The 18,477-nt window shown below is 30.6% G+C and overlaps 1 protein-coding gene across 3 annotated transcripts in view; it reads right to left on the bottom strand.

Moving 5' to 3' along the window:
- LOC130440435 (potassium voltage-gated channel protein Shaker) overlaps nucleotides 1-15,483 on the bottom strand; it is a 246,648-nt gene extending 231,165 nt beyond the window's left edge. For 2 of the 3 annotated variants that reach the window (XM_056773561.1, XM_056773563.1), the window contains exons 1-2: nucleotides 15,316-15,483; nucleotides 8,914-9,292 (exon numbers count right to left, since the gene is read on the bottom strand). In XM_056773561.1, the coding sequence (XP_056629539.1) occupies nucleotides 8,914-9,047 (134 nt within the window). In that variant the 5' untranslated portion in view covers nucleotides 9,048-9,292; nucleotides 15,316-15,483. The remainder of the gene's footprint in view (nucleotides 1-8,913; nucleotides 9,293-15,315) is intronic. The other variant, XM_056773562.1, reaches the window with a different exon arrangement.
- Nucleotides 15,484-18,477: the final 2,994 nt, after the last annotated feature.

The raw sequence follows: 18,477 nt of genomic DNA on the forward strand, positions 1-18,477 counted from the left end.
ATAGTTTGGATGTTTTGAAAAAATCCAGATCGGTTATTAACAGTGTTTATAATAATATACACCTGCATGTTTTAAAATATATGTACACTTTATTTACACGTCAAATTAGAATTAATTCATAACAAAACTTTATGCTCATAATTATAGATTCTCAGAAAAATACCGTGAAAAATATCTCTACAAATACATGTAGTTGATGTAAGTAATATTCATTAAATATAAAAAGTGTGCGATTAAAATCGTTGATCGTAGATTAATTTTATTATTTAAATACATATAAAACAAGCTGAACGTGCTCTTTTTAAATGATTCAACAACTTCAAGCTCAAATATATCTAGAAAAACATATTTTCATATTGAAGAAATTTTTTTCTTGTAATATTTGAATATTATTTCTACATGAGGGAGAGAATTTTGTTTTTAAATGTCAAATCTTGGACTTTCTCATCACTGCAGTCAAAAACGGAAAATTTAGCAGACAGTGAGAAATATTTGTCATTTTAATGAGAAATAACTTTTCACTATTATTTGCACAACTCTATTCAACTTTAAAATGTTACATGGCAAACTGATATATAACGTTTTCCAGGTTCACGCCGCAACGCCCAAGGTTAGCGCCCAATATCTACTTAGACCGTGAAAAAATTTTCCCACATTCTCATAACAACAAAACCAGAACACAGAATAATTATTATTACTGCCCACTCTCCAATCAGGACTTATGTTTGTAGTTTTTTATACTAAAGCAGTTCAGATTAAAAACACAACTCAAGTATTATCCGAAAAGTATCTGCTGTGATACTTTGCTACCAGTAGCATTATGAATTGAAGAATATAGGTAAAGGTCAACTCTTTTTCTGAAAATATTTTTTTCATTGTGAAAATTTATCAAGAAAGTTAATACCATCGTTCCAGTACTTCAATAACATTAATATTTGAGAACGTTTTTATACATCGAAATACGCAAATATGCGCATTTTATAAATGAAAAACGGGAATATATCATCCAAAAGAGTCAAAACCTAAGCCTTAAAGAAATTTAGAAAAAGATGTAATTAATGAAAAACATTAGCTGATAAAGTTATGTCTAAAATTTTCTGTTTTTAGTTTTAGGCTGCTTTAGCTGTTCGCATTGAAGAGACATGCTGATATGAAATATTCGAATTCTGTTCCTTCTATGATATTATAAAAATATGCGAAGCTTCAACTGTGTCCAGGCGAGAGACGCTTTTTCTAATTACCAATATGCAAATGTTTAAAACAGTCAATGGACAACAATAAATTTTCGTTTCGAAATGTAATCTGCTATTTCAGTTAATGCAGATCAATCAACTCTAAAACGCCATGGGGACTTAAAAAAATAAAAATACGAAAAAGTCAAAAGGTGCTGAAAAATCAATACAACCTTCAGCATCCTTTGAGTTATTTCTGCAATACTAGAATCAAGTGTTTTCAACTCACTTTTTTAGCAAATAAATTTTTGAGTTTTTGGAGAACAAGTGTATAATTATTGCTAGTTGATACAACTGAGTATACGTATATTCTAGAGGTCCCATGAGTCTCTATGTCTTTATTTTCAGGATAATTGTCAAAAACCATATTATATATTTCCATTGCATAGGTATTTTAATTCTTATGTATTATTATTAAAAAGCGGTTTATGATTTTGAATGATGAATTTTTGATACCAACAACTTGGGTAACGTATAAAATTGCAGTAGTATGTTAGTATTTTCTTTATTCTGTGAGTTACTCCGTTGATTTTTTATATAGTTCGATGTTTTTAATGGAATAGGAATCGGATGGTGGTCGGTATAGAATAGTGTGATTTTTGTCTAATTATAGAAACATTACCATTTGTGCAATTTGGCAGGTGATTTAGTTATAAAATAGAGCTGACTGAAGCTTGGAAATACATGATAATCCCACGCAAGAACATAAAACTAGAAGAAATGACCAAGGGAAATTCGAATGATAATTTAAGAAAACAATAGGGTGACACAAGAAAATTTATGATAAATAAAGAGGGGCAAGACCATGCACTAATTGAGAATGCATTAGAAAAAGCGAAGGAACGGGTATAAAAATGAATGATCTGAAGACGAAATATATGAAATGTAACAATAATAAAGACGAGACAATCCTAAATACCTAGCTGTAATAATAATAATAAGCGATAGAGATAAAGCAAAAGAAGTAAGAAAAAAAGATGCAAGAAGTATCTACAAGAAGAAATAAAAATGAAAATAATTTATGAATTAACAATATCGCTCATCATGACATAAGCTGCAGATACAATGAAACAGTCAAGAAGAATCCTGAGAATGGAAAGAAAAAGTATGTCTACATGCCATTCGGCTTGTTATGTTTTTCTTCCAACATTTTGAATATTCCTTTGTTTACATATTGTGTAGTCACTTATGATCTATTCTGATTTTATCTATTCAAACATTCGACTTTTAGAAGAAACTAATTTGTTATCGACCTTCCCCTCCATTCGAGAAAACCAATAAAACCTCGGAATGTATTTTAAATCGTCCTCTACCTTCTATACTCCAGTTTGAATCAAAGTCAATTTGAAGAAATTTATGGTGATATTATTCTTGACATTCGCTGTTCTACAGCAGCCAGATTGGAATCCGACCGGTGCATCACAAATATCTTTAATATATAGAAATTATTTTTAATTTATAACTGTTTTTTATTCGTTGTGCTCTTTTGGAAACGCAGTTACTGGGAATTTATTATTTTTTCAATAAATTTATTTGAAGCAGAAACTTTTTTTTATTGTTCATAGCAATAAATATCAATTTGGATAATCCGGCCAGGGATAGTTTTAGTTTGTTTGTTTCTTATTATTAATTTAATCTATAAAGTGTGTCCAGATTTTCCACCTTTTTTTATTAATTTCCAACCTCGTTTGTTGAACAGCTGGTGGCATGAAATTTAATATTAACTGTTCACCAAATACCAGTTATTTATATACTTTAACTGAGACCGAATACCACTTCCTGAGGAAGAGTCTTCTGTCGAGAAAGCAAGGTTATAAATAAGAAGAAAATTTGATGAACATAACAAAAAAGTAGAAGTCAAATAACTTGGACACACAAGGTATTTCTAAATTCACGCGACAAAATTAAGGATGTTATGGCTCGTATGAAATTAAAATGGTTATTACCCATAACGAAATTTCCTCAGTCATAAGTAACATAGTACATTATCCAAATATTTCACTAAGTTAAAATCTATACACCAAAAAACAGAATAAGTAATATTATATAAAACTTCAATTCGTGTCATCCTATGTCACAAAAAGATCAGTGATGATAAGTTTGGTTGATAGATCTATCCAACTATCAGATCATGAATTTAGGTGGTAAGCTATTCAAAATGCAAAAACTGCATTGAAAGAGAATAATTATCCGGAAAAAATGATAAATAACATATTCAAGAAAAGGATAAACAGACACTACAATCAATTAAAAATCAAAACAGAAACAAAACATAAAATATATTTCCTTACCATATGTACAAGGACTTTCCCAACAATTATTATCGAATTATTCCAATAAATATAATATTAGTATAAGTTATAAAGGACATAATACATTATCCAAATATTTCACTAAATTAAAATCTAAAACACCAAAAAACAAAAGAAGTGGATAATATTATATAACAAGTGCCTTGTACTAATTGTGATGTCTGTCTACATAGGGCAAACATCTCAGTATTTGGAAAATAGACTAAAAGGTCATCAATACGATTAAAAAAAAATAGACTGCATTAACGAACCATGACATATCAAAAAATTTTCAGATTCAAAAATTCTTGGAACGGAATATAATACACGATAAAAAATAATGGTTCACATTCATAAGAACGAAAAAGCTATAGATGATAAAAAAGACCTAAAAATTCATAGCTCTATTTTGTAAATTCTAATAAAACTACAAAAAATTTGATTAATTACTGCTACATATTTTAAATGTGAGGACTAAAGACAAAATAAATTTCTATTTTGTTTTATTTTTATTCTGATGTTCAAGATGTAGGTGATCTATTAATTGATAAGAATACACATGAATACATTAATAGAACAACAAACGCTCTTCGTAGACGAAGCAGAAAATGTTTAGAAGTCAATGGCGGTATTTTTGAACATTTATTGAAAGAACGCTATGATTAAGAAAATTTTTATGTGATTATCTGTTTATTTGTTAATACGCTATAACTTGAAAAGATCAGAATCTACAAACAACAACCAGCCCATTTTCAACAATCTCTAGTAGCATTTCCATGAGAAGAAATCAAAACTATCAATAATTAATACCAAGCAGTGACGAAAGCTATAGAAAACAGCTTCAGCTATCCTTATTAACAATCTACAAAATTTAGATCAAGCTTATAAGTTTCCACTGAATTCAACTAAAGAAAAGATATTATCCATATTAAAAAAGAAAACGAAACATTGAATGGAATATTCGATGTCGGGTAATCAATAGTTTCATATAAATTAAACAAACCCAAAATTATACAAGACAGTGACTTTAGTTTAAGGTTTATTACATTATATATTGTGTATACTTTTGAATTTCTTGTAAACTGTAGTTAACGAAAGTGTTTTTAAAAAAATTAGTTCCAAAAGAGACTATTCATATTTTTATAGATTAAAATATATAAGGTTACGTGAGTATAACCAAAATATTTAAACTTGAATAAAAAATGAGGAAAAGCTGACTAAGAAGTATAGTTGCGTGTTCCCAAATACAAATATTTGATAAGAAATAACGAAGGGAAATATTTTATTCTTTCATATTGTCGCCGTTAATATACCAAGACTTGTAAATGAGGAAAATAAGAAAAAGGTCGAAATAAAAAACCTTATGTATATAAAAATTTCATAAAATACTCGTTGTTGACACCTAAAGCTAATTTTTTACATGTATTTTAAAGTATTGAAAAAAAATATTAACTCACAACTACTCGACTCTAGTTTCCAAACGCTTCGAGAATTGTATCAACAAATCCTTCAGAAATTGATGTGTTGCTATCTAATTTCTGGTTTAGCAACATTAAATTAATAAATAGACGTGTAGCACGATCAAGACTCATCTAATATACATGAGAAGCTGCAAAGTCAACAGAATAATCATATAAATCCTATGGCATAGTATTCTAATTCTTTCAGATAACAACTTCTTCCTGTACATGATGGCGAATTTTCTTAGAATTTATATGGTTATTCTGTTCACTCTGGCAACAAGTGGAACATGTCAGTGCCAAAGCGTCAGTAGTATATCAACGAAAAAGGTCAACCACATTGAGCCCTGAAGAACTTAGAAGGGAAGAACGGCAACACAGCATCGTAAGATAGCAACAGGAGTGGAATGCTGCACAGAAATGTTGGTGGACGTGTCTCATACCGTCTCATACCTCGGATTGATGTGTGGTTCAATCGGAGTCACAGTGAGATCAACTATTATTTAACGCAGATGTTATCAGGACACGGATGTTACCGGAAGTATCTTCACCGCTTTAAGCACGATGATACCCCAGCGATGAGTTAGAGAAGATTCTGAAAAAGAGAACCCAACCAGAGTCAATAGTAGAAGCAATGTTGTCGTCAGAAGCTGCCTGTAAAGCCACAAGCACTTTTGCTACAAAAGTGCTTACATAGTTGCGATCCATTGAGGAGAAGAGCGAAAGGCAAAATCTAGAAGGTAGAAATAACATCTTAACCACTAGAAGGAAGAGCAGCAGCTGATTCCTCCCCCTGCGAAGAAATGCCTCACGGCGGTACCATAGGGGATCAGAGGATAGAAGAGAAAGGGGTATAGGGTTTAGTGGGTAGGGGCGTCAGAGTTTTCGTATGACGCTGCGTCGAGTCGCCACATATCGAGGCCAAACAGCTATGCCTGAAATCCGTAAAAAGGTTTCCCCCCCTAAGAAAACACACACACACACACATATGTATATATGTAGTTTTTTACTTACAATATTTAATTAAAATTGCCTGTGATTTTCGATATTATTAAAGCTTGTAAAAATGTTTAAACTCGTAGAATTTAAAATTCAATATTCAAATTAAAGTTGATAGAAATATTGATTCTGGTTACTATAGAAATTTTCATTAAATTTTAATTGGTTAGATTTTGAATGACGTTGAATTTTATAGGTTAGAAAAGGATAAGTTTTAGTGAATGATGTTTAATATTGATTGGTAAATTTATGGATAACATTAAATTTCAATAGGCTAGGTCGTTATGAATGTAGTTGAATATTCATTGGCTAGAATATAAATGACAATAAATTTTATAAGTTAGGACATTATAAGTGAAGTTGAAATTTATAGGTTAGGTGAGGTTAGTTGGTTGTTAATGGCGTTGAATTTTCAGAGAATTTGTTTTTTTAAAATCTAAAAGATATGGATAAATGACAATAAGGTGCATTTATCGTTTTGGGCAATGTATGTTGTTTCTAAAAATAAACGTTTTTTGTAGTTTTTTCTGTTGTCAAAACTTTGGAAGATTCATAATTCATATTGTGACCTTCGTGATAGACATGAGTCGCTAATGAACATCTATTAGGATATAATCTGATATTATTCTTGTGAGAAGTTATTCGACTGATCAGTGACCTTTTGGACTGACCAATGTACTTTTTTTTCACAATTGAAACAAGGTATTTCATATACTATGTTGGGCAATTTATTGATTGGTGTTTTATCTTTTACTTTAGTAAAATTAGATTCAATATTAAGTGTTTGACTGTATGCTATTTTAATATTGTCATGTTTAAAGATTCCAGAAAGTTTAGGAGTAACTGATTTTATATATGGTAAAGGTATATAAATATTTGAAAAAGAAATGGTAGGAACGAAGTTTGAAGATGATGATTCAATGTTCGTGTCAATGTCAAATGAATTATACAAAATTTGTTTCAAAAGATATGGAGGATATGAGTTTTCATAAAAAAGCTTGTAAAGTATTTTAATGTGTTTTTCATGAAAAATTGTATCAAAAATTTTGGATATTGAAGACCTCATTGGTGTTCCAAAAATTTGTTAGTATTTTTTATTATTATAAGAGAAATATGTATTGGTAAAAATGAATGTTATTAAATCTAATAGAATTTCTTTATTAATTTTGCAATTTCTACTTATATCGATCCATTTATGTTGTAGAGCTGTAAGACATATATTTAAGTGTACATTACTAAATACCGTTATAGTTTGTTAATTTCTTCTGGGTATCTTTGTCAATTTGTTTTTTGTTAAAAACTTTTTTTAGTAATTTGTTACAATTATTAGTTGTTTTTAGAATTGGATCATTATTAAGTTCTTTGTATGTTATATTATTATAGATAATTTCTTTGATTAAAGCTAAATACTGTTATTTCTTCATAATGACATTACCTTTGTCAGATGATATGACTATTAAATTTGGATTTTCTTTTAGAAAACCAAGTTGGTTTCGTATACCATTCTGATCTTATATTATTGTTAATTTTATATAATGTGAGATCAAGAAAATTAATTCTATTATTTTGCTCAACCTCGATTGTGAATTGAAGTTTTTCAAGATAAGAATGGAATTTTTTATTTATGTTTTCTATTTGATTCTTTGCTACAGCAGTAATGCAATCATCTACATATAGGAAAAAGAATGGAATATTTATATCAAGTTTGCTTAGAACCGTTTCCTCAAGATCTTCCATTACCAATTGTGCTATCAATATAAAAGAAATTATCAGACTTTGGTCTGGGGTGATTACAATAAAATCAGTGAAATAACAGATTTAAATTTAGTTGACTAAGTTGTGATTCGGCAGATATAAAATTGAATAAACGTTGACTGGTATTTTTGTTAGATGATACTCATTTACAATTTATGATTTTTTTTTATTTATTTACTTAATACTTAATATTATTTTATTATTTGGAAAAGACTTCCTTATCGTTGAGTAACAAAGCACATGTTGAAAACGTGCCTCAAGGATTGGAAACTTTTCTATACATTCTCAAAAAAACTTTTATTAATATTGATTTTATCTATACTATTACACTCAGCCGTTTACCTTTGTGCGGCGGGTCTCGACATTATCGTAATCCGTAAAATATAAAATATATGAAGTTTCAAAGAACCTTGCACAGTCATTTATTGGCTTTTCCAGGATAGATTTATGTATTTATAATGGTGGAAATTCTATTCAATACTCCTCTATTTTATTGGAATTTTGCGAACCACGATTTTAGGAAAAATGTCCAGTGAAATTCAATGAATAATTCTTTCGCTAATGTAAAGGCCTGGTTTTGTTTATGTTATGCTAATATACTCTAGTGAAGAAATGCCCTAATGATGTAGATGTAGAGTTCCCCTTCTAAAATATGAGACTATCCAATAAATATAGAACAATTTACTTTATGAACTATTTTCTTATAATTTTATTGTATATAAAATGATATCTGATCTAATGACGTATTTGGTTTGTACAAAACTCTAGAAATAACAATCCCCTTAGTACCACTTTTTATAATTGTTAATATCGAGCTCTAAAATAAAGAAATAATGATGGACAGAGAACACATTAAGAGAAACGAAATGGTACTAAGCTGAAAAGCTAGAGAGGAACTATCGAAAAAAGCAGATCATCATCCTGTCCAATAGCCAAGAGGAATAAAGCATTAAATAACTGCCAAATATAGAATTTATAGAGCAACACACGTTTTAAGGAAAGCTTTTCGTTCAAGATACATATGGTAACAAACAACATTAAATAAGCATACACAAATTCAGGAACATGGTATATTTCCGATTGACATACTATAGGCAATGTCAAACCTTCATTGGGAGTGCAGAAGAAGAAGGATAATGATTGTCATGTTAATAATAATAATAATATTGTACTTACTGGCTCAAAGTCCTATCAGTAGAAGCAGGCCCTGAATCATGATGACGCCTCTCTTTGTGGACAATGCCCATGAGTTTCATCCAAGCGTTGTTCTTCCCCCCGTGGCCCCCCATCCCACTTTGCCACATCGTCATGATGTCTGCAGATCATCACCAACTTCACTCGTCAGAAGAAAATTCCTGCCAATTGGCAACAAACCCTCATATGTCGAAAGGTGTTCTCGGTAGATTGGTAGAACATTTTGAAACTTATTTTTCTAATGGAAGAATCAATTTTAACTATCTTGAGCAAGAATCGAAAATTTAAAAAAATTGACGTCGAGGAACAGTCTTTTCATAAGCACTGGTTAAATATAACGGCGGAGAGTCTTTTTTTCCTGCTGATGATTCTTAATATCAGAAATTTACAAGGCAGTGTAATAATATTGTATATGATATATCTTTTTACCAGATGTTAGTCATAAGTATGAAAAGTTTTTTTATTCTCTCCAATTATTAAAAAAAATGTAATTATCCATATATGCGCAATATCATGAAATAATATTCTCTCAATAGGTAGTCATGTTATGCAAAACTTAAAAAATGGTGATTCCAGATTCGATATCTTTTACAAAATACAATTAGATTGGAATTTCTATGACAGTGCGTGATATTTATTCACATCAAACATACTGTTCACATTTGGTCATGTTAATGTAGCAAACAGTAAACAGTCCAGTTAATGATACGCACAACTTTTTCTATATCAGCACAAAAGTTCTACTTAATTCTCTTAATATTAGCAATTTTTGCCTGCAAGTAGTGAAAATTGTACTTAATTTGAGATATTGTAGAGTAAATTTTTGGATATTCACAATATTATTCGCATAAATAAGTCAATTTCATTAGATTACCATCAACTTTGACAAAATTCTACGTTTAAACTCGTAAAGAAGAAACAGAATTTTATATTACTACTACTAACAGAGTAGGCATGCTATTTTATATACGTTTACGATTAACTCAGCGGTGGATTTATCAGTAGGCTGAGTAGGCTGTAGTCTAGGGCGGCAGATTTCAAGAGGCGGCAAATTTTGTCCAGCACATAGAAAAAATATACTAAAGAAATGGAAAAATACAACAAACAGGAAGAGTTGATGAAACACCTGATGAAGATATTGGAATGTCTGCGGGTGATTTTTTTAAGAGTTAACACGTTTCTAGTTGTCTCATATCCGCATCAGCAAAACGGCAAGAGGCTTATAACGGATTTAACTCGAAATTATCTAATGATCTAGGAACAGGAATAGTTCAGGAATTCGTACACATTCAAAGCTACCTTCCATTTTTTACTTCGTATTGCTCTGTGTACACCAGCGTAAAATTGTTCAGGGGAGAAAAGCTTTTCTTGCTTAAAATAAGTCGATTTAAAGTCAAAAAACACTTAACACGTCAGCTCTTTTATAGAGTGAGAACTAATAAACGATAATACAAAGTAATAAAAAATATGTTTCAACGTTTCTCGTTTTATACGCTCCATTCATATTATATAAGTGTTGAATAGTTTCAAAACAAACCTTAACTTACTAAAGTAGTACACGATTCAACTTTGTTTAAAATGTCTTTTAACAGTTCTTTGCAATAAAAATAATCAAGGATCTTACATGAACCCTTGGTGGTTATTCCCAATCTTTTTTATGAGATTAACTCAAATATATATTAGCGTGGGTAGAAAAAAGCTGCGATTGACTAAGATTATGATGTAAGGTAAATGATCAGAAAGTAGAAGTGGTAAGTCAGATAGAAGCATAGACATAGAATAAATAGTTAGCAAAAAAGATACCGATATGTTAAAAATAAGTGTCTTACTGTTTCACATAGAATAATCAAAGACGAGGTGGATATTTAATATTTTTTATATAATTGTGATCTGATTACTGATAATTCTTACTTTACATATCGTGAAAGATATAGAAACTACCTACACAAATAATTTGATACAAGAACAAATATTTATATCCTGTTTAAAACACAATTTAGATTGATTTTGTTTTAACTGTAAGAAAAACTCAAAATACATATAAATAAATAGACGAAAAAAAACCACTTTTTCAACAACATGCTTAATAATGTTTTATATTCTCTTCCGAATCCGTCTTTCCATCGAATAACATAATTCCCCTAATATAAGTACTAGAAAGTCGTAAACCAATCCCAGATAGTGGGCTTCCATCAAGAGTCCACGATGTAGGAGGAAAATTATATTCATTATCCGTCGTGACTTATTACCACAAAAAGTAGTTGTTTTTTTACAAACAAAAATCGATTTTTACTCAGCAAAGACACAAAACATCTTGTGGCTAATGAATTTCAAAAATATTAACATTTGTATTTAGCTGAAACTGTTGGCATCAGATGAAGTTAATTTGTCAAATATCATATTTACTTTAATTATTACATTCTGTCTACACTTTTTAACATATCTTCTAATATTAGATTCAATTATTCTTCACTGAATACGTAATGGAAAATCATCGGTTCAACCTAGATTTTCATTTTGATTGATATAGACCAAGAGTTCAGACCGCTTGGCTACAAAACTAAAATTCAACATAAATTTTCTATTAATAAACATCAGTAAATTTGATATAAATAACAGACAACTAATGTTTTTGACAGTTGTAGGTTGTTCATATTCTATTTTAAATTATGGAATTGAATTTGTATAGCAGTATATATTTATACGAGTGTGAAGACACAACTTGATTCAATAGCTCATTCATTCATATATAAGTATTCAAATCAAAATCAAATTATAGAAACTGCAGTTCGGTGGACTGTCAAAGACGTGTATTCAACTAAAAATTGTCCCAAAACTAATCGGACAAAAACAGTAACTAATGATGGAAAATCCTTGAATATTGTGTTACAAATAAAATTCTTGTACTTTCATTTAAAAGACTGACATTATGTAAGTGAACGTCACATTATTGAGAAAAATAAGTTTCATCCTTATTAAGTAACAATAGTACAAAGGTTATTTGTAGATTATCATACCATAACCATAAAAATGAAAATACAAAAAGTAGATGCAGAACCCCATTCTCAATAATTACAGATCTTGGATAGAGACTAATTTTAGATACATGTGAAAATATGGAGATTTGAACAGCTCTGTTATTGGACCTTTCATGGTAGAAAGTCAAAGTGGACCAAGTATTTAGATCTGCTAAGAAATCATGTAGTCCTGCAAAGAATGTAGTTGGTAACAATTGCATTTAGTTGTCGAAGGATAGTGCTTCATCTTAATTTGGTTATAATTAGAAGCATAATAAAGTGGCCAGCAAGATCTTCCTATTTATCGTTTTCAGACTATTTCCAGGTAAAAACCATAGCGAATACTAAAAACAGCCTATAAAATAAAAATCGGAAATTGCGAATTTCCATATCAGCTGACTTGGACATAAAGAAGAAAAAAACAATTTGAACTTTTCTAATTTGATTAGTTTCAATGTTATTTTTCACATTACAACTACAAAAGATATCAAGATAAAAATATGAAATTGCAACTTAGGTCAGAGAAGAATGGAAGCCTAAGTGAATTCTTTTCCTGAAAATACGTTGTCTACTTTGAACATATATCAAGAAAACTAAAACCCGCAACATTAGGGTCACAGTACTTGCTGCTGAGGAATAAATACAAAATCCAAAATTCGGGAAATCAAATCCAAAATAGTCAAAAACATTAACTCCTCAAGAACTTCAACAGTTTCTAAATATCTTATGCATCAATGAAAAGTACTTGCTTATGAGATATGTTCAGAAAATTTTATGAAAGATAGCAACTTTGGTTTTAATTTCAGGGTGCTTTAGCTATTAATTTTATAGGGTCATAGCATTGTGATAAACTTCAAAAATTGATGACATGGAAGATCTCAATGAAATTACTCGATACTAAAACCACAGTTCCCAGAAATTTCATAGCCAGGAGAGAATTTTACAACATATTTCAATTACCGAACCCGGAAAGACGTAAAAGCCATTGTTTCCATAGGCAATCTGCGACTATTTCAGTTAATGAAGATTATTTTCCTCTGTGGGGGTTGAAAATCCAGTAATGCGGCTTTATCGATAACTCAATTTCAAACAAAATAAAAATATCAACAAGTGTAGTAGAATCGATATCGATTCAGCCTGTAGCGCTACTAGATCATGTATACAACAATGCTGTGGAAGCTCGGTACGTTTCCCCATCAACTTCAACTTGGACCTCGGTTCATATTTCAATTACCGAAAATTTGTTGGAGCGAAACGACTCCCATTAATAAGTTTCGGTTATTGTTCCAATATAACTGTTGATTACAATTTCTAGTAAGATATAAAAATGAGTTCATGTAATATATTATTTATTTATTTCTAGCCCTGATTTTGAACACATAGCACCAACGTATCCTTAGAAAAGGAGCAGGGTACGACACATGTGAAAAGAGATATAACTGCCTCACTTTATTTGCAACAAAGTTCTTAGTTTGGAAAAAAAAATAATTTTTTCTCGCTTGTTGTACAATGTACTAGTACTCTATACACGACCATATGAATACAATTTTTGAAAAGAGCTTTATAAGTGACAATAAATTAAGTTGATAATAGGATGAAACACGAACGTATATTTAAATACATTCAGTAAGAATGAATTTTACCAGATTTCTCTTTGTACGAGATATAAAATTGAAATAATATTTTTCATCAGATCAAACTATGGAACCCAAAGTTTACTCTTAAAACCATTTCCATTCATGTGTACAAAATTCCAAAAGATAGGAAAAAATGAGAAGAACTCTTCCACGAAGACAATGAAAAATTGGTGAGACATAATTTTGACGCTACATTAATAACATTCAAATTAAAATATTTTCCATGAAATTAAGTAAAAGTGTAATTAAATGAGACAGTGAATTCACTTCCATAAAATCTGAAAGTGTTACGCTCATTTCTCGAGATAGAAAATTAAATTATTAAGAAGTATTTTAGAGTTATACAGTGTATTAACCTCCACAATCGTTTCATTTCGTGCAACAACACAATAAAATATACTTTCATATTATAGAGGCTAAAAAAAATTTTAACCAAGTAGTATTCCACAAAATCCTTATACATAAAAGAATTTTTTCGGGTATCCTTGATACAATAAGCGTGGTAAATCGTTACTTTGAGACTCTCATGAGATCATTACATAATTACGATTGATAGAAAAGAATATAACTTCATTCTTTAAGAAATAAAAATCTATCTCACCACATAATAATTGAGGGAGCGAAGATGGTTTTCATGATAATCATCAATGGTAAATACAGTCATGAAATGAGTAGTTTCATCAATCCATGTAGTTAATGAGAAATTTCACGAAATCGTGTCCTGAGAACAGGGTTTATGTGTGAGAAAAACTTGATATTAATTCGTCCTAAAATTCTTTGGCTTCATGTTGTAAAGAGCAATGTTGAATTGTTGAATTAACACAATATAGATCATTTTGTAACGTAAGGAACAATTTAAGTTATACGGAGATTTACAAATTTACTATTAAATCTGAAAAAAAAACCAAGTATCAAAATCCAAGATGAAAACAGTAGCAGTCAGGATTAGTGAAAAAAAGGTGACTACTGTACAAGAGATCAAAGATAGGAATGAAGATGTTGAGACAAAAACTAGTTAAAGCAGTAAAGGTAAGGAAGGTTTTATATCAAAATATGTGAAGTTATTTTTGTTAGTGATAAAAAATTATTCAAATCGATTTCAAGTATCGTGGAAGGATTTTTAGAAGAATATGATTGAATTTATAGTACTATATAAACTTATAAATGATCATAAATTAGAATAAATCTCAACGAAATTTCACTTATAATTTGCAATTCTATTAGTTTTCCTTAATCACCTCGACTAATATTGTCAAACTTTAATTTTGTGGACGTCTGTTAAAATTTCGTAAATAATATTTATTTTTGTGAATTATCATGGTCGCACTTGTTTTCAGACACAAAATATATCATAACTCATTTTGCAAATTTTACATATTCCAATTTATTTTATTGCATATTCACTCAATAAAATATCTATAATATATCATTCCTTTCATGAATAACTATCTGTATAATCATTAACTTCTCTGTGATTAAAATATCTTGATAAATATATCTTGGTCACCATTTTTTTCGTTTGCCTCGTCTGACTACCCCATGATTCAGCAACAAAAATAATGACACAATATTTGAAAAAACAAAATATTAGCCGAATTTTTATAAACCATTGTCCATTGAAGATGGTTGTTGTGAAGTTTTCCGCACTTTTCAAAAAATGACTCACTTCCTTTTCCTCGGATATAGAAGCTTCTATATCCTGTACACTTGATACAATATTATTACACTACCTGTCTACAGAATCCAGCAATGGTTTTCGGGACATCTTCAGAGAGCCGGTTGTTCGCCAACAGCCAACAGGTGCAGACGCGCGGCGCGGTGGCGAAGACGAACGCTAGCGTCGACGTCGACAAGAACAGAAAATTAGACGCATCGCGAAGCGGCCAGTGCACTGCACTGAAGTCCGGGCGAAAGACACGGGACACGCGACGATACGCGCCTGCGCCGCCCAATGCGGACCACCTGGGCCACTCTGGTGTTATATCGTACTGCAGCAGCAACGCATCTCTAGCCGACGTTCATTCATCCTCTGCGGAAATCGGCGCCCTTATTGCCCTTAACATCTGCACTAGCCGGCATGTCTCCTCATTTGCAAATCGTTTCGTTTGCCGCTTCTTCCTACTCTATTTTTAGATTTTAGTTCACTTGGGACAACATGAAATACTCGTGAATTGTTTTTATCGATTCTAGATTTACTTTTCGCAGCAATTCTTGTTGTTAAATCGACAATTCCGTCTGTCAGTTTAAATAACAAACTTTTAAGTTTAATACATATATTGAAAGCGTGAATCTACGTTGATTTTTCACTTAAAAATATTAAAGAAGCTGACATAAATTCGACAAAATGATTTTATCAATTTTATTAGTATTCGTAGGCGTATACAATGATTTGTCGATCATTTACAGTTTAATAAATTTAAATGCTCAGATTACTTCATGAGCGCATCATATGCAAAGGCTTTCTAATAATGCGATCAAATACAGTATGTTCGTAAAGTAAAGTAACTTTATAATATTCGTATATACGAGTACACTGTTAAATAAAAGTTTCCTCAAATAATTAAGGTTGTCTGCATAATCTATTGACATTATACAGGGTGCACCGTAACTCCAAAATAACATTAAGATATTTTTCAACTAGTAAACCTTCAACATTAAGCAGTTCCAAAGATGCAGTCGCTCGTAACTTATGAAAAAATACCCCATACAACAATTTTACGGATCAGCATTCCACGCAAAAACCACTTCTTTCTCTGAAATGTGTTATTGGTGTTTTTTGCTGAAATAAGAAGTACAAGAAGAAGAATAGGCTTCTTATACGATTTTAATTGGTACCATGAATATTCACCATAACTTCCATTATATGAAAATGCAAAACGCGTTTCTAAAACCACAGTCTGAAAGCTATCGACCAAAAGAAGCCAAGACTTCTACATCGGAGAAACTCAGTAAATTTCTTAAAAAGAACTACCAAATCATCTATTTCTTTTGACCACGTCAGGGGAATTTGTATAACTATTTTTTATTGTGACCACCTAAGATCACACGAAACTCTCTCCTTAAACCAAAGTACGCCAGGCTCGCTTAGCAGCGCCGGCTTTCGCATTGAACATTCTTTTGTATATTAAAGTGCTTGGGAGTTAGCACTTGAACCACATTATCTAAACTTACTAATCTGGATCTTCGCTTTGAGCGGTTCAACTAAGCGAGCCCGATTTTCGGTAGTAAGGTATGCTCTATGGTCCAGGTATAACCGATTTATAGTGGAACCATGGAATATTTATGAATTATATAAAATAATCTTTAATCGTGTTAGTGTTGGAACACAATTTTTCAAAGCTACTGCTGTGATTTCTCGAAAAATAGTCCATTGATTCTGCTCAAATTTCTGCAACAATTGATTTTCACGTTTGGCCATTAACATGGCGTCTTTTTTGGATATTAGATAAATAAAATGGCCATGATGTGATTTAAGTATTTCTAACATTTTATCAAATTATCAGTACTCAGATTTACTGTACGAGCCACATAAATGTCATAAATGTCAGAGGGATGGTTGCAGTATTGTTATCGAGAATGGATCCCAACATTACATAGATGTTGGCTGTTCTGATTACATTCCATGATAAATTTCATCCATACAGATTTAGTGTAGTAGACGTTAATACATGTTAATTTGTTTTTCAATAAAATTCAAGTGTATCTGTGATGCCTGACGACGTCGACGTGACATATATAAGGCTCACTATAATCTTTACAAATGTCTAGATTTGAACGTAACTTGAACTAGTTTGAAATGGTGTCTAGCAATAATGGATACCATCTGCATCCTATTGAAGTCTGCTAAATCTTTCTTTTAATAATATATAATCTACTTTTCCTCACATGATATTTAGTCAAGTACTTAGAAGAAACACTTGAAGTAAACCTTTTATTACTGTTCGTTTTTAATAAAGAAAATGATCTATAAATAGAATTTTTTGTTGGACCAAGACAATTTTCAAATATCTATTTCGGGTCGTCACAGTTTTTAGTATTCGAAAATGTATCAAAAAAAAACAAATGTATTTACAAATATTCATAAAAAACAATATAATATATTTGTTTGGATACGAGAATATTTCCTAAATTTAAATATAGACCACGTGTATTGATATTTAGACTATACATAAACATCTGTACAAAAACATCTTGTAACACATGTAATGATAACAAATAAATTATAATCATACATCGATTCAAGTATTGTGGTAGATATACCTATAGAACAATTAAAAATACGTCAAAACCTGCAAAAGAAAATCCTAGTTTTAGATGATCTATAAGTACATTTTATTATAGAAACTCACTTCAGCTCAAAGTTACTATTTCACATCATATTTCTGAATAATTTTTACTTGAATGTAGAAACCTCTGTAGATACCTCTAACGCTACCTTTTTTTCGACAAAGATCTCGTCTTTTTGCAGTCTCATACTTATTTCTATAAATGGAAAATGTTATTCAACTAAAAACTTCGCTTATTGGCCCAAAAATTGAGGATGCTGATGGCCCAAACTCAGATCATTCTCCTAAATTACTAACTATTAGCGGACACATTTTGAGAGAATCTAAAGAAACTTTAACTAATAAGGGAAATGAATGGGATAACCCTAAACCAGAGTTATGTGAGAGAATTAACTTAAATGTATTAATCAGAACCAATGAATATCTAGACGGAGAAGATGAGAAAATAATTATTAACATACAGCAAGCAGCATGGAATAATTCCAATCGAATTACAAGAAAAATTTAACAACCACCCCAAAGAAATAAGACTAGTTTAAAGCCAAAAGTGGCAGAAAACCAGAACCAGAATTCAATAGATACAACAAGTTGATTGAAAGATGGATC

The sequence above is a fragment of the Diorhabda sublineata genome, chromosome 2 (genome assembly GCF_026230105.1).
Source record: "Diorhabda sublineata isolate icDioSubl1.1 chromosome 2, icDioSubl1.1, whole genome shotgun sequence".
In the NCBI taxonomy this organism is placed as follows: domain Eukaryota; kingdom Metazoa; phylum Arthropoda; class Insecta; order Coleoptera; family Chrysomelidae; genus Diorhabda; species Diorhabda sublineata.